The 24,160-nt window shown below is 41.1% G+C and overlaps 2 protein-coding genes across 4 annotated transcripts in view; one reads left to right on the top strand and one right to left on the bottom strand.

Moving 5' to 3' along the window:
- The window catches only part of PLEKHA8 (pleckstrin homology domain containing A8), a 59,357-nt gene extending 50,037 nt beyond the window's left edge, over positions 1 to 9,320 (bottom strand). Inside the window, exon 1 of one of the 2 annotated variants that reach the window (XM_025993079.2) lies at positions 8,915 to 9,320. In XM_025993079.2, the coding sequence (XP_025848864.1) occupies positions 8,915 to 8,954 (40 nt within the window). In that variant the 5' untranslated portion in view covers positions 8,955 to 9,320. The remainder of the gene's footprint in view (positions 1 to 8,914) is intronic. The other variant, XM_025993080.2, reaches the window with a different exon arrangement.
- On the top strand, positions 8,330 to 23,689 carry FKBP14 (FKBP prolyl isomerase 14). 2 transcript variants are annotated; one of them, XM_025993082.2, is made up of 5 exons: positions 8,330 to 8,641; positions 11,570 to 11,770; positions 14,745 to 14,896; positions 18,599 to 18,726; positions 21,333 to 22,302. In XM_025993082.2, the coding sequence occupies exons 2-5, from the start codon at positions 11,574 to 11,576 to the stop codon at positions 21,489 to 21,491; spliced, it is 636 nt and encodes a 211-aa protein (XP_025848867.1). In that variant the 5' UTR covers positions 8,330 to 8,641; positions 11,570 to 11,573; the 3' UTR covers positions 21,492 to 22,302. The 2 variants fall into 2 exon arrangements, with proteins under 2 accessions (XP_025848867.1, XP_025848866.1); XM_025993081.2 differs by lacking the exon at positions 8,330 to 8,641 and having other exon boundaries at positions 10,814 to 11,770; positions 21,333 to 23,689.
- The last annotated feature ends 471 nt before the right edge of the window (positions 23,690 to 24,160 follow it).

Below are 24,160 nucleotides of genomic sequence, written 5' to 3'. Positions count from 1 at the left end.
TAAAATCATGGGAAGGACATGAAGTCAGGGAGACCTGGCTCAATACCTATTTGCTGTGCGATTCTTTTTTTATTTTCAAGGTTTACTTATTTATTTGAGAGAGAGAGAGAGAGAGAGAGAGAGAGAGAAACACAAGTAGACTCCTTGCTGAGCGAGGAGCCTGACACAGGGCTTGATCTCACAACCCTGAGATCAGACCTGAGCTGAAACCAAGAGTTGGATCAAATGACTATGCCACAGGCACTCCATGCTGTGTGATTCTAAGTTAATTACTTAAGAACCTTGGTTTATTCATCTGTGAAATGGAGGATGCTGCTTCCCTTTTCCTCTGCCATCATCATTTTGTCCCTATTATTTCAGCTTTTCCTCCTCCCTTAACATGTTTTAGCCAGCTGGATCTTCCTTATGTACTGTTTTTACCTGTTTTTCCTTCCTATTCAGAAACTCCAAGGGACTCCCTAACAATTAAAAACTCTCAGGCTTGACTTGGATTAATCCAACAACACCCCAGTACTTCCTTCTGGTCTCAGGACAGCACTCTCCCTTTTAGTTCTACTGGTTTACTCACTTCTGTTCTCTTACTTGCCCCTTCTGTTCAGGTCAATTCTACCTGCCCTTCCACTTCCTTTCTTTCCTTCCCCCCCACTCCCTTCCTTCTAGAATTCCTACATTTTTTCTTGACAAAAGTATGCCTGTTTGCTCGGATATGTTCTAATTTTCTTCTCTATATCATTACTCTCTGCTTACACAGGCCTCAGATGAAGGGGCTGGTCTCCACCCAGGTTGTGTATATTGGCCGGTAGAGGCAGAAAAACAGAAGGATATCTGTGATGTCAACCTGGATGACCAAAGACTTTAACATTTTAGCCTATCAGGGATAGGCTTTAAAATTTGCCTTTAAAATTCTAATAAAGACACCGGAGGGTGACAGGTAACAGCTAACTACACCTATGGATCAGCTATATGCAATGTGGTTCTTTTAAATCTTGTCAAACCACAACCTTGAAATAACCACATAAAGGCTTAATAAGGGTCAAAATCATGAACTTAGAAGGGTATTTTTTCATAGTTAAGGATATCCACTAGACTATGATCTACTTGAGAACAGGATCACGTCTTACTCAAAACAGTATCTCTAACACCCACACAGGGTCCAGTAAGAAGCTGATACTCAGTGTTTCATTCATACTCAGTGAATGAACGATGACTGGGGGCTATTAAACTGCATTAAAAAGTAGATTGCTGAAACCATTCCTCTGGTATTTAAAAATCAAGAGAGAGCCATCCTTGTTTTGGATTGTACAGGAACAATTCTATCTAAAGGACATGGAGTAGATCCTCAAGCAAATGAGATTTTGCTTCCTTGATGTAATAAGAATACTGAGAAAGCTCAGCCCTCTCTTTGGCTAACTTTAAGTTTTGCATTTTTCCATCTCTCCTGGTACTGTCACACACTCCATGAGCCAACTTGAAAATGGATCCAGGGAGAGAAATCCTCAAGCATCATAGTATTTTTTTGGACTTACCCTTCCTGTTGTCTCATTCATCTGTCTTGTGTCCAACAAAGCTCTGTTGCCTGTTTTCTTATCTGTCTCAAATCTATTCCTAATGTAACTTAATTGGCTTTTGCTCAATTCTAAGCAAGATGAAAGTAATGGTAACAGGAAATGGCAAAGATTAAACACAGAGTACAGTCTGAAAAAAATGGTCCCCAGGCCTCTTCAGTCTACAGACCACTTCAATGACCTAAGACTCCACAGTCACTCCTAAGATCTCCAACCACATCACACACAGATCAGAATCAATGGAAAGACTGGTGCTGCTTTTGATGGAGTGCCACTGAGGCAATGGTTAACATCTTTATGTTCCTTAACAAATTATTAATTTTTGCTAGAAGCAAAGGTAAGTAGTACACAGAATTACATGATCTGTAATCAGCATTCATTCAAAAGAATGACTGTCAGGGCAGCCCCGGTGGTGCAGTGGTTTAGCACCGCCTGCAGCCCAGGGCCTGGTCCTGTAGGCCAGGGATTGAGTCCCACATCAGGATCCCTGCATGGAACCTCCTTCTCCCTTTGCCTGTCTCTCTCTCTCTCTCTCTCTCTCTCTCTCTATGTATCTCTCATGAGTAAATAAAATCTTAAAAAAAAAAATGACTCATAAGATGACAGAGCCTATTTCAAGATTCTGATGGTTCATTTGAATATCTTCCTTTATAAATTATACCACTCTAATTTCCAAAAGGAGGATTTAAAGAATTCAGGATACATATACTCTCAACAGCCATGAGGAGCCATAGTTTGCACAGACAAAATAAACTGAAATTTTCTGGTACTGTTAATCAAAGCAGCTATCCAACTAACCTAACAGTAAATGAACTATGTACCAGGCAGGTTCATATATGTTATCCATTTCATCCTTATAATAAACCTAGTATGGCTATTATTCTTGCTGTCATCTTAAAACTGAGGCTCAGGGAGATTAAGTAACCTGCTCAAGGCATCAGCACTATTAAGTAGCAGAGCAGAACTCTGAACTCAGGGCTTTCTGACTTCATCTCTTTGGATTTAAAACATTCAAATATACTAGCCCATGGTTTTGTCACTGAAATCATGAATAAAGAGCTGAACACTGGATACCACAGAGAATAAGGAAGAATAAAGGTGACTCTTAACTCATATCATACACAAAAATTAATTCAAAATGGACCACAGACCTAAATGTAACAGCTCAAGCTATAAAAATTTGGGAAAAAAACAGGAGTAAATCTTTGTGACTTTGGGTTAAGTTAGACGATAGTTTAGTAAGATATGACAGGAAAACAAACAGTATTATGACAGTAATAAAAGAAAAAAATTTATAAACTAGGTATCAAAATTAAAAACACTTGTGCTGCAAATGATACCATTAAGAACGTAAAAGGCAATTTACAGAATAGGAAAAAATATTTGCAAATTATATATTTAATAAAGAACCTGCATCCAGAATAAAGAACTCTTACAATTCTATAATGAAAAAATAACTCCATCAACAAGTGGGCAAAGGCTGTAAATACATATTTCTTTAAAGAATATCTATAAATGGCTCATAAGCACATGAAAAGATGATCAACATCATTAGTCATTAGAAAAATAGAACTCGGGGAATCCCCGGTTGGCTCAGCTGTTTGGCCTCTGCCTTTGGTCTAGGGTGTGATCCTGGAGCGGCGGGATCGAGTCCCACGTCAGGCTCCCTGCGTGGAGCCTGCTTCTCCCTCTGCCTGTGTCTCTCTCCCTCTCCTCTCTGTGTATTCTCATGAATAAATAAATAAAATCTTAAAAAAAAAAAAAAAGAAAAAAAAAATAGAATTCAAAACCACAATGAGATACCACTTAACACTCACTGGAATGGATATAATAAAAAAGACATAATAATAAGTGTTGGTGAAAATGTGGAGAAATAAGAACATTTTTTTCATTACTGATACGAATGTAAAATAGTGCAGCCAGTTTGGAAAAAAGTTTGTTCCCCCAAACTGTTCAAGAGAATTACCATGTGATCCAGCAATTACACTCCTAGGTTTATATTCAAGAGAAATAAAAACATGTCCACACAAAAACCTGCCACAAATATTCACAGCACTGTTACTCATAAAACCAAAAAAATAAAGCAACTCAAATTTCCAATTGATGAATGGATAAACAAAATATGATATATCTGTACAGTGGAGTATTATTTGTAATAAAAAGAAATGAAGTACTGAGGTATGTTATATATCCATGAACCCAAAAAACATTATACTAGATAAAATAAGCCAGTCACAGAAAGACCACATAATGTAGGATTCCTTTCATATGAAATGTCTAGAATAGACAAGTTTACACAGACATAAGATTAGTGGTTGTCAAGGGCAAGAGGGGGTGGGGTGGAAAAGATTGCTAACTGGTTTCTTTAGGGGATAATGCAAATGTTTTAAAATTGTAGTTATGGTTACACTCTATAAATACACTAACAACTACTAACTAGTATACTTTAAATGAGTGAAACTTATGATAAGTGAATATTTATCTCAATAAAGAGGCTAAAGCAACAACAAAAAATGTTGACCAGGGTTATGAGACCATGAGAATCTTGCTCTGATCACTCACATTCCAGATGTCCTCTTGGCACTGTTTATATAGCACAAACATATATGGGCAGGAGTCACCTTCCTTCACCTGAGTTGGGGTGTAGAAAGCAAAATTATGGTACTTTCTCAGACAACCATCTGGTCAGCATGATGCAAGCTTGTGTTATTTCTGGAATGCAGTACTGCAATGTGCTTGTGCCCTAACCTGCTGGTTGGGCCCCTGAAGCCTGCAGCTGGATAGAGCTCTGGGCAGCAGACCTCCCATTTGCTGAGAGAGCAGGAAAGGGACCTAAAACTGCAAAACAGAAAGCTCACAGCACAGTTCAGAAAATTTTCTTGTGACAAAACACATGCACAATACTGAGCAAAGTCTTCCTCACTCCTGAACTCTTCCCTTCCTCCTACCCCCAAATAGAGTCTGCTATTCTAGGTCAACATACTTTAAATATAGGTGCATTATGAATCAGCTAGAATTATATAATGATCAAGCAGGAAGGACCTTTCAAAGTATTATGTAATGGAGCAATGACTCTGAAACCACTTACTATATGACCTTGGGCCAGTTTCTTTACCTTTCTGTGTCTCAAGATCTTCATCTGGAATATGGGAATAAAGGCAACTGCTTCTTAAAACTGCTGTGAAGATTAAATGACTTAATCCATATAGAATGTTTAGAATAGTGCCTGGAACATTATTAAGTTTTTTACTATTTTTATAATTATTAACTGGTAAATCTCATCATTTTTATGGAGGAAGATGCTAAGCTCAGAATGGTAAAGCGACTCTGAAGCTGGCAGTGATAGAGCTGGTATCAACTGACTCCTCAACTAGGATTCTACTACAGAGCACTAATTTACAAGTGTGTATGTAAAGTATTCCTTGAGCAAGTTTTAGGGCTTGAAAGATACAAATAACAAACCTACAATGCTTAGCTCTGTGTCTCACACTATACAGGTGTTTGTGAAATGTTTGATCCATTTCCTTTGCATTCCAGGTTTAATCAAATACCTGAAGAGAGGATTTGACCCTAAATCAGATGCTTAAAAAGTAGGATGGCTCAGGGCTGTTGGAAGAAAATACACATGAGCTCTCTTTTACTTTTTTTTTCTTCCACTTTCCTTTTAAGGAGCAGATGGTACCTGAGTATAATACCTAATGTATTAGAAAAAGAACTGCTTCTATTTCTGTATTTTGGCACCACACTCATGCAAGCAATTTAGATACTATTCTCAGGGTTTGATGATGTTTTCAACTTTCAGTAACTGACCCTACCAGTTTATTCAAGAGGCAAAGAAATTCACAAAATAAATAACAGTATTTAGCAAAATACAGTAAACGCAACCAAAGTAAGCTTTTAAACAATCTCATCATTTCTCTCTCACCCACTCCCACCACTGCACCGTGTTTACCCCAGCGTAAGATGCCCTGAAGGAGCCTTTCAAGCTTCCTATCCACCCCCTGTAGCCCTGGTGGATGGAGCCTTATTAACTTTGCTCTCAACTCTGCAGCCACGTGGGTCTTCTTTCCTTTTCTTACTCACCTGTCTATCCTGCTTTGGGTCTTCATACTGACATTCTCTGTAGCTATAAATTCTTCTCAGCAACCTCCAACTGCAGCTCTGCCTTGACCTTGCTAACTAGTTAGCTTCTATTTATCCTTTAGGCTCTGCTGAAATCTCTTCTTTAGAGAAGCCTTCCCCAATGACCCAAGCTATTTTCTCTCCTTCACCTTCCCCCAGACCACACATGCTTGGAACATGCTTCTAAGTACTTATTCCATGATGTCTTTCTCCCCCACCAGACTATAAGCTCACTCAAAGAAGGCTGGGACTGTGTCTGTCTTACTCTGTTTCGTGTCCCTTGCCCTGTGCCTGAGAAAGTGCCTAGGACACAGTAGGTGGTGAGTGAAATTAACAATATCCTCCAATTGACCCGAGGACCAGCTAATAAACTGATTTTCTAACTTCTCCACTCACATTTGCCAAAGGCTTCCCATATCAAGCAGTGGGTATGACAAAATTACACAAACAGGTATGATTTAGAGAAAAATTCAGCATGAACAAAAACTGGAATTTTATGTATTTTAAAATTACTACATGCAAAATCCCAAGAAAAAATATTACTTTTAAAAACAAGCTTCAAAAAAAAAAAAAAATACAGGGGATCTCTGGGTGGCTCGGTGCTTTAGCGCCTGCCTTAGGCCCAAGGTGTGATTCCAGAGTCCTGGGATTGAGTCTCACATCGGGCTCCCTACATGGAGCCTGCTTCTCCTTCTGCCTGTGTCTCTGCCTCTCTCTGTATCTCTCGTGAATAAATAAAAAAAAACAAAAACAAACAAACAAAAAACACAAGCTTCAGAAAAGAAAAAGCAGTAATGTCTTCACCAAAGCGTGTCATTAATAGTCACACTATACTCTTCTGGGAGACTAACTTACATAGGAAGATAGAAGAAACAAGAATGCATTTGTTCTTCATAGGCTATACTGTTTAAATTTATCTCCTGATGAAAGACAATGTACTGAAACATAATTTTAAGTATATTCAGGAAAAGTACCCAGTAGTGTGACAGGCTTCCATGAACAGTATGCCCACAATGAGGAGGCGCGTGGGTCCAAGGGAAGCAGCAGCATGATAAGAGGACAGCTGCCTCTGGCAATGGCTCCAGCCCCCCTTTTTTTTAGGGCTTCCACCCTGGCACATTTGCAGAACTAACTTCTCTCACTTGGGGCAGAAAAAAGACGACTCTTTTCCAACAGGACAGATGGTACAGGCATCACAGGATAAAGATTCCAAAAGATCCTTCTAGAGAAGTTTTATTTTATTGAAGGGTACATAAAAAGAGTCAGGGGGGAAAAAGGCATTTCACAACAGGAAACAGGGACTGTACCCAGAGACTAATATTTCTATATTAAGAAGAAAGAGAGGAATAAAAAAAAGGTGAATCAGGGGTTCCCTGGGTGGCTCAGCGGTTTAGCGCATGCCTTTGGCCCAGGGTATGATCCTGGAGTCCCAGGATGGAGTCCCACATCGGGCTTCCTGCTTAGAGCCTGCTTCTCCCTCTGTTTCTGTGTCTCTGCCTCTCTCTCTCTCTCTGTGTCATGAATAAATAAAATCTACAAAAAAAAAAAAAAAAAAAAAAAAAAAAGAAAGAAAAGAAATGGTGGGGAGGAGATGGAAGAAAAGAAGGACCAGCATTCAGGATGAAAGAAAAAAGTTAAAAAGCATGTGTGATGCAAAGAAAGGGGTGAGAGACCAGGAACTAAATTTTACTCAACGACATAAGATCCATACATATCAAGGCTCAGAGAGATCTCAAAGGAAAATGACCCCATCATGCATGTTTCTTTTGGTTTAGTAGAGTGTTAACCAGCATTGGACATTCACCAAAGCCCAGTCACAAGTTATCCACATCTAATTTCATCATTTGGCTTCAAAGAAAGTGCTCAAAAGCAAAGGCCAGATCTTCTAAAAACACTTCTCCTCCCTCAGTCTCTACTAATAAGAACTCACTTCTCACCACAGTTTGCATAAGGAAGAGATCCTGGGTACACCCAACAGGTAGGTGCATTTTTGGCTGTGCCATGTAACCTCATCAAAGTCACTATACCAACTGATCCTCCCAGACACATCCGTCGTCACCACACTGCAACCTTTAAAAAACTGTTCTATCAGTGAAAGGATGGGACAGTTTAGCTCTGTCACTGTAAGCGATCCTGGGAATACTTCCGGTTTCAAATACGCTATTAAAAGTGCCCACCTCGGGATCCCTGGGTGGCGCAGCGGTTTAGCGCCTGCCTTTGGCCCAGGGCGCGATCCTGGAGACCCCGGATCGAATCCCACGTCGGGCTCCCGGTGCATGGAGCCTGCTTCTCCCTCTGCCTGTGTCTCTGCCTCTCTCTCTCTCTCTCTCTCTCTCTCTCTCTGTGTGACTATCATAAATAAGTAAAAAATTATTTAAAAATAAAATAAAATAAAAGTGCCCACCTCATTTTCTACAATAAAGTTCCCAAAAGGTGCCTAACACAATTTCCAGTAAGCAGACGGCTTCTTACTTCTTACTAACATACTGGTTGCACAAATGAAAAAAAAAAAAAAAAAAAAAAAAAGCTCGTTCTGAATCCTATTCCCAGTTGGAGGATAAGTTAGGACCTTCCAAGATATGAAATAAAGTACTTCCACACCTTGGAAAGGGGGCGGGGTACTATTTTTTTTTTTTTTTTTTAAGCCATTCTGGCTCCGCAGCGCAACCAAAACAGTTGCTACGGTTTCATTCTGTTACGGTAATTTCCGAGCCCGTGAAACAAAAAAGGATGCTCCGTTGAGAAACGCAAACACCGTGCACGGACTCTGGAGCTTTGAAGACTGTGGAGACGCAACTCCCGAGACGTCGGCCCGCGCACGGAGGGCTCCGAAGGTGACAAAAGGAAAAGTGTCCGCACCGGGAACTCTGTGTGGAAGAAAGGACGTCTCACCTCTGGACCTCCAGCTCCCGTCGGGCACTCACCTGAAGCCTTCCGCCCTACCTGCTGGCCAGGTGAGACCCGCTCCTCCGCCGGCGCTGGGCGCACCCCCAGAGGGCCCCACCGCGGGGGGCCCGGCCTCCCCCGTGAGGCGGCGGCTCCGGCCCTCGCCCAGCCCCCGACGCGCGCAGCACGGGTGACACGGTTCTGTGAGGACAGCTCGGGGGGGATATTCCCGGCCGGGCAGGCCCCTCCCGCCCCAGGAGGGACCGCGACCGCGACCCCGACCCCGACGCCGCCGTCCGGCCGCGCAAACAAAGGCCGCGGCGCCCGGCGCCCCCACTCACCGCTCAGATAGTTGGTCCACTTGTACAGCACCCCCTCCATGGCGCCGGGCCGCCTGCCCTCGCCCGCCGGGCCCCTCACTGCCCCGAGCCCCAGCACGCGAGGAGCGCCGGCAGCAGGGCCATCGCCCGGCGCGGCCGAGCCGCCCGGACCGCCCGCACCCGCCGCGGGGACGCCGGGCCAGCCAGCCTCACATCCTCGGCCCGGGGGCGGGGTCACTGCGGCTGCCTCGGCACGTGAGCACGCGGCCGGCGGGGCCCCGAGCGGCGGGGCCGGCGCTCGGTGCGCGAGGAGGCCAAGGCGCTGGTGGGGGCGTGGGGGGCGGCGGCTGCACCCTCCTCGCCGCCGCTAGCGAGGCGGCGGGTCGCCGGCCGCGCGACCGCGAGCTACCTGGGTCCTCGACCGGCCGGGCCCGGGGCTGCCTTGCGCATGCCCAGTGCGGCGTTCGCGCGCACGTTCCCGAAATCCACTCCGGGGCTTGGCAGCAACCGCGGCGGCGGCGGCGGCGGCGGCGGCGGCGGCGGGGCTGACGTAGACGGAGGGGATGGCAGGGAAATTGAGTCTTGGGAGGCTGGCTTGGGTCTACGGGAAGGAGGGAGAGCTGTCTGGGACCAGTGCGGGACACGGTCCTGACTGCTCGTGGTACTGTCGATTGGAAAGAACCCACCTCTCGATGTCTGGGGGTGGGGTGGGGGTGAGTGTCAAGGAGACCCCTTAGGGTGCCTCCTGCGTTCCAGTCCCCAGGTCCAGTTCTTATTGAAAGGCTAATTGAGGGGATCCCTGGGTGGCTCAGCGGGTTAGCGCCTGCCTTCGGCCCGGGGCGTGATCCCGGAGTCCCGAGATCGAATCCTGGGATCGAATCCCGGGATCGAGTCATGGGATCGAGTCCCGAGATCGAGTCCCGCATCGGGCTCCCTGCATGGAGCCTGCCTCTCTCTCTCTGTCTCTCTCATGAATAAATAAAATCTTTCAAAAAAAAAAAAAAAAAAGAAGGCTAATTGATCCCACAAAATCGAGGCGGTCACCAATAGAACCTATGGAGCTCATGGGAATCTCACGATACGATACTGTGCACCTAGTGAACATGTCTACACTCTCAGGCCTCGCTCCGGGAGGTGTGATCCGCGGACTGCTGCATTGGCATCACCGAGGAGCTCGTCGAAATTCCAAGGTCTCACCCCAAGGCCTCCTGTGTCGAAATTTGCATTTTAACACGATTCTCCGGGGGATTCCTAAGCAAATTAAAGTACTGGGCTGAGGATATTTGACCAGGGAAGACATTAACACCAGATTAAGTGCAGAAAGAGCTGGTTACGAAACAAGCCGTGCCAACTGATCCAAATTGTTTTAGGCAAACGTCACAGAAGCATGCCCCAAAACCTTAAGGTGATTATTTGTAGATGATGGCTCTATAGACCATCTTCCCCACCCCACCCCCTTTTTCTCTGGCATAAGATCGCCAAATTTAGCAAATAAAATACAGAACAATGGATTCGTTGTGTGTCTGAAACTCATATTTAATTCAACTCCTGCATTTTAACCGGAAAAAAACTATCTTCGTGCTTTCTAGTTTCTTCCACATCGACGACAGTGAACACGCTTTGCTTTTGAAATTAGGCGAAAACTGCAAAGCCAATAATTTTAAGCTAAGATGAGCCAATGTAGCTCACAACCGGTGATTACGGTTTCTTTTTTCTTTTTTAAAGTGGAGGCCCGCCCGTCCTCATCCACGCTGGGAGCTACCCCTGACCCCCTACACTCCGGTCACCCCCAAGTGATAAATTATTAGCCGACCTAACGTTACGCGGTGTTGCAGAATGGATCAGAGGACCTGGTTTGGAGGCGGAGCTCAATTGCTTTGAGGCTGAACTTTAAGCGGGACACTTAACCTCTCCAAGCCCAGATATATTTATCATTTAAATGGGATTAAAGAGCCGACCTCACCGGTGCTGTGGGGCTTACGCACCGGAACGCGCTCTGCCAAATTTACGGAACTTTTTTTCAAGCCTTTATCCTTTTTACAGCAAGTCAGATCACCGCAGCAGCAGGATTGCGGGATTCTGGGGGGGCGGGGGGGTGGTCTCTCAGCACGGGTGAGAGTAAACGAGTCTTTCCGGAAACCCTTTCCCCCGGGTCGGGGACTCTTCCCAGCCAGCTGAGCCCGCCTAATTTTACGGCTGTGAATCCGCCGAGGGGGTGGGGGTGGGGGTTCCGGTTAGGTCCGCGCCTCCCCGCACCCCCCCAGTCTCGCAAAGTCCGAGGCCGCGGCTTTCTCTCAACCCGACGGGCTCTAGGACCACTCCCCGGGGGGGGGGGGGGTCGCAGCCGGACCGGCCCCGGCTCCGCCCCGCTGTCATTGTTGCAGCATCATTGGCTTGCGCGGCTCCAGCGGACAGCACCGCCAGCCAATGGGAAGCCGCCCTTCCGCGGCGGCCCAGCTCCGGGAGCCAGTCAGACCCCGGTTTGGGAGTTTAACTCTTTAGAGGTGGGTTTGCAAGGCGTGGGAAAGTTGTAGTAGTAAATGTGCCACGTCTGCTAGGAACGGGGAGTCATGAACGTGCCCGAGGCCGCTGTCCTTAAGCCTCCAGCTACGTCCTTAGCTCCATGAGGCCGGGGGCCCTTTCTCTGTTTTTGTAGGAACTTCTTTCCTTTTGCAGCAAGATGAGGCTTTTCCTGGGGAACGCGGTGCTGACGCTGTTGGTCACTTCTTTGAGTGGCGCTCTGATCCCTGAACCAGAAGTGAAGATCGAGGTGCTCCAGAAGCCTTTCATCTGCCATCGCAAGACCAAAGGGGGGGACTTGATGTTGGTCCACTACGAAGGCTACTTAGAAAAGGATGGCTCCTTATTTCACTCCACGTAAGTAATTATACCCTGGAGGTAAAAACAGTGAACAACCCACCCACCGATGCCAGCTCTCGGGCAGGAAAGCTAGCCTATACCAGATTTTACCTCTCTTTCAAAAAACTGAAATATGCTATTTCCTTCTTTGGAAAAGGAAATTGTTTAACGACAATCTTATGTAACAGGGCCTTTGAAGTTCTTACTGGAAACGTGGTAAGGGATAAAGGGTTAATTTAAAAAAAATTATTATAAAAATCAGAACTAGAATCTTTGAAAGACTGCAGAATTATCTAGGTTTAGAGTTAGGCAATACACAGAGAAAAAGACTTAAAGGAATTCTTATTTTTCAAACAACAATCCCGAGGGAAAATAACTCGATTCCATTTTTCATTTGGCGTAGGTGAAATTTACTTAAGACTTTTCACAGCGGGCATCATGAGAAGGATACACAATCATTTATTTGCTTGTAGGATATGCTAATGCGGGATTCCTGGGTGGCTCAGTGGTTAAGGGCATGATCCTGGAGACCCAGGATCAAATCCCACATCAGGCTTACTGCATGGAGCCTGCTTCTCCCTCTGCCTATGTCTCTGCCTCTCTCTCTCTCTCTCATGAATAAATAAATAAAATCTTTTAAAAAAAAGGATATGCTAATGCTGGTCCATTGATCTGTTTAATCTTTGTTCTTACAGATGACATTTTGGTCAAGGCACAGGTACCATGATTTGTTTCATTATTTGTTTCTTTCTAGAAATTCAAAGACTTCATTGATGGGTGTGGGTGTGGTTATGGAAGATTAATCCAATACCTACAGTGAAGGATTTTCAGGTGGTTACACTATCATTATTTCTGTTCTATAAGCAAAGAAATTGCAACATGGAAAAGTTTTACAAGTGTACAGATTTCGAATTAGGCATTGATTCCCTTTATTCCGTTCCAACAGTATTTATTGAGCATTTCTTTTGTGTTATGCTCTGTGCTTGATACTAGGAAGATTAAAAAACTTTGACTCCTTCATCCCTGTCCATTCATTTCTCTGCTCATCTAACAAACCCGTGTTGGACGGCCACAAGTCAGGACTTGAGGATGCAGAGGTGATGGATTCTTGGCCTCCAGCTGTACATCATCTACAGAGAGGAAGAAGACAAGTCAATAACTCATGCCATGTAGTGCAGAACGTTCAAAGTGTTCACAAAGTACAGTGGGGTCTGGAATTATTTATGCTCCAAGAGGTGGAGAAAGAGAAAGACTTCCCAGAGATCATAACTGAGATGGGCCTTGAAAGATGGGTGGAGGGTTCCTTCTCAGTGGAGAATGGGGGCAGAGAGGACATTCCAGGTAGAGAGAACCGGCATGAACCAAAGTAGTGAAGCTTTGTGGCCCCTCCTAGACCTGGTTTGATGACCTGCCTTCATTGGGCATTCAGACCTGGTCTGTCCTGAGGCTTTGGAGAAGTGAATGGCACCCTTCTCTGAACTCTGTTAGCCCTTGCAAAACTTCACAAAAACAGTGGCTTGCCATAGAATTTTCAACAGCTTTATCTCCTTATTGACAAGGCCAGGGCCACATTAACCAGTATTAAGACTTGCATTTAAAATTTTCAATCACATCTTTATTTTTAGTCCAGTCTCTATTAGACACAGCCTGATTTCTTTCATGTCTCAGAACGGAAAAACCTATGGTATGTGGACTTTGGTGGTAGCTGTAAGACATTATTTGGAAGTTCGCTATTAATGTTCTAGTACCTGATGAGGGAACTGTTGTCATGTAGCCTCAGTGTAGATGGTTAGGAACTACTAACCCTGAATATTGTGAAGAATTACCATCAAATGGTCCATCGTAAAGCATGTTTGCAATTTCTAGAACGATAGCCTGTGTGGTACGTACCTTAAGTCTTTTAGCTGTGACAAGAAATGTGCCAAAACTGTAGTCAGCACTGGGTGGCAGATTGTTTTCTTCCTTCTTTATTCTTTTCTAGCCTTCCCAAATGTTGTACAGTCAGCAGTTTGTTTCTTTAGTCATGGGGGGAAATTAAGGAAAAGGAGAAGTAATGATCTTTACCTGGATTTAGTAACTAATCTAGTACAGTGATATCTCATTCTCACCTATAAGTTGTCCCTGAGAACACTTTCCGTATTGCCCTGAAAGGGAGCTATTCAGGGCTCAGGCACTACTCAGCCTTCAAGTCCCCTAGTAGCTCAGCCAGCTGGATTTCTTAGGCTGGCCTCTCTCCAGCACATGAGCCAGGATACTTTGGCTATTTCCTTCTCCCTCAGTCCTTGAGAGGCCACTCCTCCAGGCTTCCTTGCATAGCCTCACAGAAGATGCCTGTGGCCACTGCCTAGGTGGGGTTCAGGGTTGAAGAGCAGCCTTTTCCACCTATCAGAGCCATCACCAGGCAGTGTATTGGGAGAGTTTGTGGATAGGCTTGAAGGTGCTATGCTCTTGACTCCAAAGTCCATATGGGTATGGACTCACAAAGGTTGGCAGTGAATTTTCCTTAGCTTCTCATCTTCCTTCCCAAACTCACCTATTTTCCATTATTTTTTCCCCTCTTCTGCCCCCTTATGATATTCCTGGGACAGCATCATTGTGGTTAAGACCTTGAACTTTGGAGTTAGATCAGATACTGGCACACTTAACCTGAGTTTCCTCCTCTGTACAATGAGGAAATCATGATATTCAGCTCATTGTCAGAGTTAAAAGGGGCAAAGCATTTAGGGTAATAGCTGGTACACGATAAATCACAAATAGTTATTAACTGTTTTAATTATTATTCCCTCTCACTTTCTTTACCTGAGTCAATTGTGTGAAATTTGCATCAAGAAATATGGACAGTGAATTACAAAATTGACTTGGTTTTGTGCGTATGTATGTAGCTGTTTTTGTTAACGTTCAAATTTAACCACTTATGGATGGGGAAAAGAATGCACCATAGTAATAAAAAAAAGTTATTAGAAAGTTCTAATGTGTTTTCTTTCTATTATAGTCACAAACATAACAATGGTCAGCCCATTTGGTTTACCTTGGGCATCCTGGAGGCTCTCAAAGGTTGGGACCAGGGCTTGAAGGGAATGTGTGTAGGAGAGAAGAGAAAGCTCATCATTCCTCCTGCCCTGGGCTATGGAAAAGAAGGAAAAGGTAATAAACAATTCTACATTTTTACTATAGCGTTGGAGTTCTCTGGATTTAGGAGACTGAAATTAGAGTAACTACTATGTGGGATTTTTTTTTTCCTTAAAAGTTAAGTAGAGATGTATATTTTTTTAGGAAGTATGATTGTGTCTTATCATTTGAAATGGTCAAATTAAAGCTGTTATATCTTCATGGACAACTGAGCTAATCATAAACAGTTCTGGAACCTTGACCTCTATCATTAACAACTAACTACCATATTAACCAAAATAATGGGTTTTTAAAAAAAAAATTTTTTTAATTGTGGCACAATACCCATAATATGATGTGTACTATTTTAACCACTTTTTAAGTGTATAGTTCAGTAACATTATGAACATTCATATTGTTATACAAACATCACCACTATCCACCTCTAGAACTTTTCATCACCCCCAGCTGAAACTCATCAATTTATTTTCACAATGCAAAAAGAAAAGATTATTCAACATAAAGGTTTTGATGAGTTGAATGTGTAAAATATAGATTAAGGCATTAAATGAGGGTTAGATGTGGGCTGCCAGTGACTCACAACTGAAGTTTTCTACAACAAAGTTTTTTTTGGAGGTTGTTTTCACCCTTGTTTAAAAGTTGTTTTAGGGCACCTGAGTGGCTCAGTAAGTTAAACAGCTGCCTTGGGCTCAAGTCTTGTTCCCAGGGTCCTGGGATCTAGCCCTGCATTTGGTTCCCTGCTCAGTGGGAAGCCTGCTTCTCCTTCTACCGTCCCCACTGCTTGTGATCTCAGTCTCTCTCTCTCTCTTTCATGCTCTCTCAAATAAATAAAATCTTTTAAAAAAAGTTGTTTTAGAACTTTTTTACAGTTCATTTATAAAACTAAAGAGTGACATGAAATGAGTTTAATAAAAGAGAAGCAAATGGGCTAGTTGATTCCCGGAGAGTTTGTGCTCCTTTGTTCCAGAGCAGGCATGCATACCTGCTGTTTGAATGGGAAGCCATGCAGCTTTCCAAAGGGCTATTTACAAGAGGCCTGATGATGTTTCCTGTGTAAAATATGCATGTGTCCTATAATTCCTTTCTCATTTAACCTAAGGGAATAATCCAGTATCAGGAGAAAGATTTGTGAACAGGGATGTCCATTACTACATTGTTTCTAATAGCAAAAATATTGGCACCAACTTCAGTGGATAATGAGAAGGGTTTAGCTAAATAAAATCTGGCCCAGCTATTAAAAAATGGCATTTCAAAGATTAAAAAATTATATCCAAGTGTGTATGACATAGTGTTATATATAAAAGAAAATAAAGCTAAAGTGTATATACATATAGAGTGAATCACAAGAAAATAATAAAGAATGATAATGATGGATGACTGGGAATTATTTTTATTTCTGGTTTTGTCTTTTCCAAATTCTCTGCAATGGGCATGTATTATATAATGAAAAAATTATTATTTTTTAAAGATTTCTTTATTTGAGAGAGAGAGAGAGTGTGGGGGGGGGGGGGCAGGGGCAGAGAGAGAGAGATTCTCAAGCAGATTCTCTGCTGAGCACAGAGCCGGACCAGAGACTTGATCTTAGGACTCCTGAGATCATGATCTGACCCATGAGATCATGTTCTGAGCTGAAACCCAAGAGTGAGATGTGGGACACTTAGCTGAGTCACCCAGGTGCCCCCTGACAAAAAATTATTGAGTAGTCGTTAGAACCAGACAGGGAAACACACTGATGCTCTAGAAACTTAGACTTCACAGTATCCTTAGGTAGCTTAGCTATTTACAAAGTGAGAATCCTGGCTGCAGTTTCCTGAGAAGAAAGTAAGTGCTGGGGCAGCCCCAGTGGCGCAGCGGTTTAGCGGCGCCTGCAGCCCAGGGTGTGATCCTGGAGACCCTGGATCGAGTCCCATATCCGGCTCTCTGCGTGGAGCCTGCTTCTCCCTCTGCCTGTGCCTCTGCTTCTCTCTCTCTCCGTGTCTCTATGAATAAATAAATAAAATCTTTAAAATTTAAAAAAACTTTTAAGGGGATCCCTGGGTGGCGCAGCGGTTTAGCGCCTGCCTTTGGCCCGGGGCGTGATCCTGGAGACCCGGGATCGAATCCCACGTCGGGCTCCCGGTGCATGGAGCCTGCTTCTCCCTCTGCCTGTGTTTCTGCCTCTCTCTCTCTCTCTCTCTCTCTCTGTGACTATCATAAATAAATAAAATTAAAAAAAAAATGTTTAGAAAGTAAGTGCTGTATGTGAAGCATTGTAAATTCTAAAATGGAACTTGCTGTATAAATCTTATGTACAGAATGGGATTTACTAACCAAACTCAATTCTTATTTTAATACTTTCTTTAGAGAAGAAAATCAAGTATCCAGAAAATGTTTCTCTGATATTCAAATGTATTCTTTTACCTTCCTGCTGTATCTTTATTGTCTCACCTTTAATATATATGTAGTATTAGTCCATTACTCTTTCTCTATATTGTATATAACTCAATTTTACTTTATAACAAGTAAAGATCTAAATTTGAGTCATTTCCTCTAAACTGAGAGCCATGAAACTAACTGTTCTAATATATACATAATACTAATTTTGTAGTCTTTTGGTACCATGTTTGCATGCCTCCTTTGGAAAGACACCAGTTTTGTCGACGCTTCTAGTGCATGCCCTCTCTCTGTCTAGATCTGGAATGGTAAGCTTGGACACACAGTGTAAGTTTTGTTCTTTTAAATATTTTACAAATGTGCTTTCATGGAAATATGTGGGATTTGAGGTGGGGTAACTAAGAAATATTTGTCATGTTCCCAGACCTGTGTGTTAAATATAATTATAAGGAAACCAGTTGAAAAAAGTGAACATACTTCCCAGAAAGTTTTTTTTTTTTTTTTTAAGGTCCCTGGGACTTGAACAAACCTCTTTTCATTTTTAAAGATTTTTTAAATCTCTCTTCTCAGAAATTTGTTTTAATTACTTCTGTCTCATGAAATTTTTTCAAAATAGGCATCATGTTCTATATCAGGGGGTATTGCCTAACTTTCTGAAATTGTCGGACTTTTCCACATTGTTTTTAAAGCTGGTGAGGTAATTCTATCCTAGTAACATATACTGAGAGCTCACTATCTATCAAGCATAATGCTAAATATTTTGCAGACTTAATCTTCCTTCATCCTCCCAACAGATTCTGCCTTTTACAGATGAGGAAATAGGCTTAAAGGGTGGGGTAAGCTTTAATACCGCTGGTGTGACACCAGATCTCAACCAGCTAGATATTGCCTCCTAGTGGTAAATGGCAGTACTGTATGTATTCCTAGGTCTGGACTTTACTGATGCCAAAGGTAGTAAATCATTTGTACTATAATTAACTCTGAATTATCTAAAGCCCTTTAAGTCATTCTTGACATGTAATATGTAATATCTTAATAATATTTGAAATTTAATACCAGGCCATTAGGCATATCTGTATGTATGTGTGTGTTCATGTGCACAAAACTATTTGTAATCGCAAAGCCAAAAACAGACTGCTTTTTATCTACTGGTTTGGATTATTCCTTCTCTATTCTATTCGTTTGAGTAAAATATAATTATAAGTCATTTAAGTATGACAATGTTAGGAAGGCTCTTCATTTAATTCAATTAAAAGAATATTTTGTTCAATATCGTAACTTTTCTGTCATCAAAACTCTGGGATTGTTTAAATGAAACTTAACCTTCCTCTCTCCTCATGTCAGGTAAAATTCCCCCAGAGAGTACACTGATATTCAACATTGATCTCCTGGAGATTCGAAATGGACCGAGATCCCATGAGTCATTCCAAGAAATGGATCTTAACGATGACTGGAAACTCTCTAAAGCTGAGGTGATCTTTCTTTCCTCTTATTCCTTTTTTTGTTTCTCATCTTTTTAAAAAAGATCTTTCTCATCTTTCTCATCACTTTTTTAAAAATGTATTTTTAAAGAAAACTTATTTTTATTTGGATAAAATATGATTTATAAGTTTTCTGAAAATGCTGATGCTTTGAATACTGGCTTTTTAAAAAAATAGGAAATCATTGTTTTGGAGAGAAATTTATTGAGACTTAAAAACCATCATTCCTTCTTTTGCCCCTGCCCTCCTCTCCCCACCATACTTAAGATTCATTGTATCTTGCCATCACCCTGAATTTTTGAAAGATCCATTTTGCTAACACAATTCCCGTTTTGGAGTTGCTGTATAAGAAACAGATGTTCTGAGAAATAGCTTATATTGATGGTTTATGTTTAAAACTGTATACTGGCTGCTAAATGCACTTGTAATTTTCTAGCAGTTAGCAGCAAACAACCCACATGTTGTTTTGTTCTGGTTGACACCTGGGGAAAGGAGACTCTAGGCTGAGTTTTCTAGATCAGAAGATCTTTCCCAGCTCATCTTAATGTTTGAGTAAGAAGAAAGCAAGAAGGTCTCTATAATTTATTTAGGCTTTTGCAGCGATTTTTACACATACTTGTCTTTAGTATGGCTGCTATGGGAAGACAAGTGGAGGTAGACATCTACTCTGTGTTTTTCTGTTTGACCATGTTCTATGTTGTGTCTTGGCTGGTCAGAAGTCAAGTCCCTTTTTATGTTTCGATCAATTTCATTCTAATGGTCAGGAAATGATTAAGTCTTAAATAAGTGAAGTTGTTATGAGCTCACAGGGTCATGATCTACAGTTACTAAATTCATAACATCTCATAATATTACTAGTCTGGACTTTTTTTTCTATCCAGTATAAATTTTAATTACCTTTCATTTAAAAAAATATTTTATATATAACACATTCATGTGGTTAAAAAAAAATCTATCCAATTAAAAAAGGTGTTTATTAAGAAGTCTTTCTCCCACCAGCATCTCCTCCTACTCTGTGATCTACCCCCTTTCGCAACCCCCTTTTTTTTTTTTAAGATTTTATTTATTTATTCATGAGAGACACAGAGAGAGAGAGAGAGGCAGAGACACAGGCAGAGGGAGAAGCAGGCTCCATGCAGGGAGCCCAATGTGGGACTTGATCCTGGGATTCCAGGATCACGCCCTGAGTGTGAAGGCAGATGCTCTACTGCTGAGCCACCCAGATGTCCCCTGCATCCCATTTTATTAGGTTCTAATGTATCTTTCCAGTGTTTCTTTATGCAAATAAAAGCAAATGTGAATACATTTTCCTATTTCCCCTTTTCTTACACAAAAAGTAGCAGGACATACATAATAGTTGGCATCTTGCTTTATTCATACAGTATATCCTAGAGATATATTCTACATTTAAAAAAAATATTTAATTTATTTATTCATAAGAGACAGAGAGAGAGAGAGAGAGATGCAGAGACACAGGCAGAGGGAGAGCAGGCTCCATGCAGGGAGCCTGATGTGGGACTCGATCCTAGGTCCCCAGGATCAGGCCCTGGGCTGAAGGCAGTGCTAAACCCCTGAGCCACCCAGGCTGCCCAGATATATTCTACATTAATCCATATAGCTTTATCTCCCCCCCCCCTTTTTTTTTACAACTGCATTAAACCTCCTTAATCTTAAAAATAAATGTATGTCATATATTTACATATTGGTGGAGGGGGGAAAGGATTTGAAATTATTGATCTAACAGAAGGAGTAATAGAGATTCTGATTAAAAATGAAAATGCAGGTTGAACTGCATTATGGTGAATCTAGTAGGTAAGTAAGAACAGTATTTTGTTTATATCTTTAAATGTCTGGAGGAGAGTGGAAAATTTTGGTCTAAGCACTCATTAGGCTGGATTTTGCTTTAATGTCTGAGATTGAAAGGTCATGAGGCATGATCATAGCCAGGGCCATGGCATGTACTATTACCAGACACTTAGTTAAATTAAAAAATGCCATTAAGAGCTGGGAAGCAGGTGGGGGATGGGTGAAATAAGTGAAGGGGATTAAGAGTATACTTATCATGATAAGCACTGAGTAATGTATAGAGCTGTTGAATTGTTCACTATATTGTACATCTGAAACTAACATTATACTATGTGAATTATACTGGATTTAATAAAAAAATTTTTTTTTAATTTAAATAAGTTTAAAAAATGCTATCCTTTAATCTCATTTTAAGAGAAATATCTGGGATTCTGGCCCTAGTTAGAAAATGAGATCTGGATAATTCAATGGAGTGAAAGACTGCAGTTTTTCAAATGCTTGGCTTTATTTAGACTCAGATCAAGAACAGATAGTATGCTTTCTTTGGGTGTTTTTCAGATAATATAAGCCTTGTCTTCGTCTCTAAGCAATATTCTGTGTCTTTACTGTAGCAGTATAGCAACAGTTTTTAAGGGGAAATAATACATTTTACTGTCATTACAAATACATTGTAATTGTTTAGTCATTGTTATACATAATCAAATGAACTACCAGTCCACTCTGTGATATTAACTGGCTTGATATGGGTATCTTATAAATTAGAATTATTAATGAGACCCATTATTTTGTAGGTTAAAGTGTATTTAAAGAAGGAATTTGAAAAGCATGGTGCAGTGGTGAATGAAAGTCATCATGATGTTTTGGTGGAGGATATTTTTGATAAAGAAGATGAAGACAAAGATGGATTTATATCTGCCAGAGAATTTACATATAAACATGATGAGTTATAGAGACACACGTGCCCATTTTATATGGCACACATCCTTAAAGACAGGGCAACCATTTGTAAAGGAAGTCTTATTTTTAAATAATGTGCTGTTCTTACTCTGTTTTTTATTTTTATGTATTTTTTTCTGAATATCATTCAGAAGAAGCCCTAGAATTCCTAAGTGCCCATTTCTTTCTGGTGAGTTATTCGGAAGAAAAAATTAACTTGTTTTTGAATAGAAGACTTCTGGATCATTTTCCACTTTCACATACAAAGCCTTCTGTTTTACTTGCTTACTTGTAATTTTAAAATATTGCAGCTGGGAGCATGCCCAACATAAGAACAGGTTACAACACAAATCAGCTCCCTCTATTTCTTTTTCCCTTATTTTATCCAAGTTAGATACTGACATTTGAAAAGCCATGTGCGATAGCCCAAGGCTTACTATTTTTATGTTATAATGAAACGGTGTATCTGTAACTGCTTTTGAGTCTGCTTAAGCAAGAGGAAAGTGGTTGTTGAACTGGCCTTATTAACAGTTACTGCCCCACTGAGATGTGCAATGCTGAAGTGAGTCACAAACTTAATGAAATATGTATACATTGAAACGTTCTGCCCAGGACCTAATCTGTATGAACTTCCGTTCCTAGTGACTAATAACCTCTAATGACTAATAGGACAAATTATGTGTTTCTGGGTCTTTGTAATAATGTGTCAGAAGTTTGGAGCTGAGGTAGAGTTATGTTTATTCAGTGTTTCCTTTTTAAGTGTGGCTGATGACCCTTCCTGGTTTATTAAATAAAATCTCTATGTAGTATATTATACTACAATAACATTGTATTATGAGAGAAATTTATAAGCCAATCAAAAATTTCCCATTTCTGCTTATCAAAAAAATGATACAGACTCACAGCAACTACTGTTGCATAGAAATCTGTCCTAGGTCAAAAAATAGAAGATTTACTAATTTTACCTGAAATTGGCTTTTATCCTTAATATGTTAAAAAAAAAAAAAAAAAAAAAAAAGCCCCTGAATCTCCATTTACTAAGAATAGTTCCTTATCGTTCCAAAGGGATCTCAAGTACATTGTTGTCTTTGGTTTTCATCTCTCTGAAGCCTCTGAACAAAGCTGGTGGATCTCAGTGTACCTATTTTAGAGATGAGGACATTATTCTTCAAAGAAATTGATTGTTTTGCCTGAGGTCAGGCAACTTGGCAACCAGATCGAAGTTCCCTAATTCATCATCTTATATTGCCCTCTACTATTGAAAAAGCAAAAATTTCCTTTGACTTCATTGGGCCTAATTCTCTCTTCAATTTGCTCTCCTAGCAGTCTACGCTGTTTTTTGGTTTTTGTTCTGTTTTTTGTTTGTTTGTTTGTTTGTTTGTTTGTTTTTTATCTTCGGGTCCTTATCCTTTGAAGATGGTTAATTGGCTGTTTTGGGTGCTTTGGAATTCTTCCCCTGATCTAGGAATGGCTCTGGTTTTGTTGAATAATCTTGGGGTTAGCACTGAATTACCTCAAAAACCCTATGCTGTGAGAGGGTCCAGGTGTGTGTCTGAGGCCTTTCATTCTTGTTTACCTCTAGATTTTTTTGTTTTGTTTTTTTTAGAGAATCACAAACAATTTTTCCATCATATACAAGTTACTTTCACTAATTGTATATTGAATTTTCCTCACTAAAACATAAAAGTCTTGAGAAGAACATATATAACACCTTTTTTTTCCTGATGAAATCAGCTCTATGTAGAAAACTCTTAAATTGTCACTGCTATTTTCCTCAACCTGGGGGAGTTACGAACCGCAATGCCAAAAGCCTTATGCTGTGTTTACATCAGGAAGGAAAGAGCTTGCCATGTGGTGCTCCTTTGTACAGAAATCACTGGTGACGCTATCTGTGATACAGTAAGAGAAGTAAAAAGAATTTTTATTATCTGGGCAGCATATTTCTTTATCTCATGTGAATTTGCATCGATTCCCATCTAAATATTTAGGAACAAGTATGAAATGAAAGCATATAAATAAGTTATGGTGTTTTTAGATATCTGCCTTTGGTTTAGCTGCAACTTTATCTTTCCATTCATGGGAATAATCAGACACAGACGGCGACCTCACTTGTAATATAATTTGACTCATGAGTATTGCTAAATGTGTCCCTATTTAAATTTCTATGACTATGTTGTATTCTTTTCAAAATAAAAATTTATTTGGGGAATGATTGGTTTTGTGAAAAAGTCTTCAAGTACTTGTTTCCTCGGCAGCTTTATTGATACTGTTAACTATTATTCTAGGTTTTATGTTGAAACTAGGTGGGGAAGATGGACAAGAAGCCTTAGGAGAGGGGTATAGTGACACTTTGAATGTACCTCTGATGATCTATTTTGTTTCCATATATTTGTAAGGAAAGCTGTGATTCATGGTTCAGTTTAAATTGTTTTGAAATAAGCATTAAACACTAAGCATTATGGGCAGTAGTTCATAGTGAATGTTTGGTACTGGCAAAAGTGTGTATGATGGGCTTTGTTTAGTTTGTTTGGTTTTGGTGGTAGTTATCACTATTGTTTTGGTTTGGGATTTTATTTTGTCATAGGTGGACATCATAAGGATTAATGCCCAGTGAGTAAATGAGCACTATAAAATATCTTATGTAATTAAATGAAATGCTGGGTTGCCATAAAAATAACAAGAC

Source organism: Vulpes vulpes, chromosome 7, assembly GCF_048418805.1.
Source record: "Vulpes vulpes isolate BD-2025 chromosome 7, VulVul3, whole genome shotgun sequence".
In the NCBI taxonomy this organism is placed as follows: Eukaryota; Metazoa; Chordata; class Mammalia; order Carnivora; family Canidae; genus Vulpes; species Vulpes vulpes.
The sequence above is the reverse complement of the archived record's forward strand: the minus strand, read 5'-3'. Positions and strand labels throughout refer to the sequence as shown.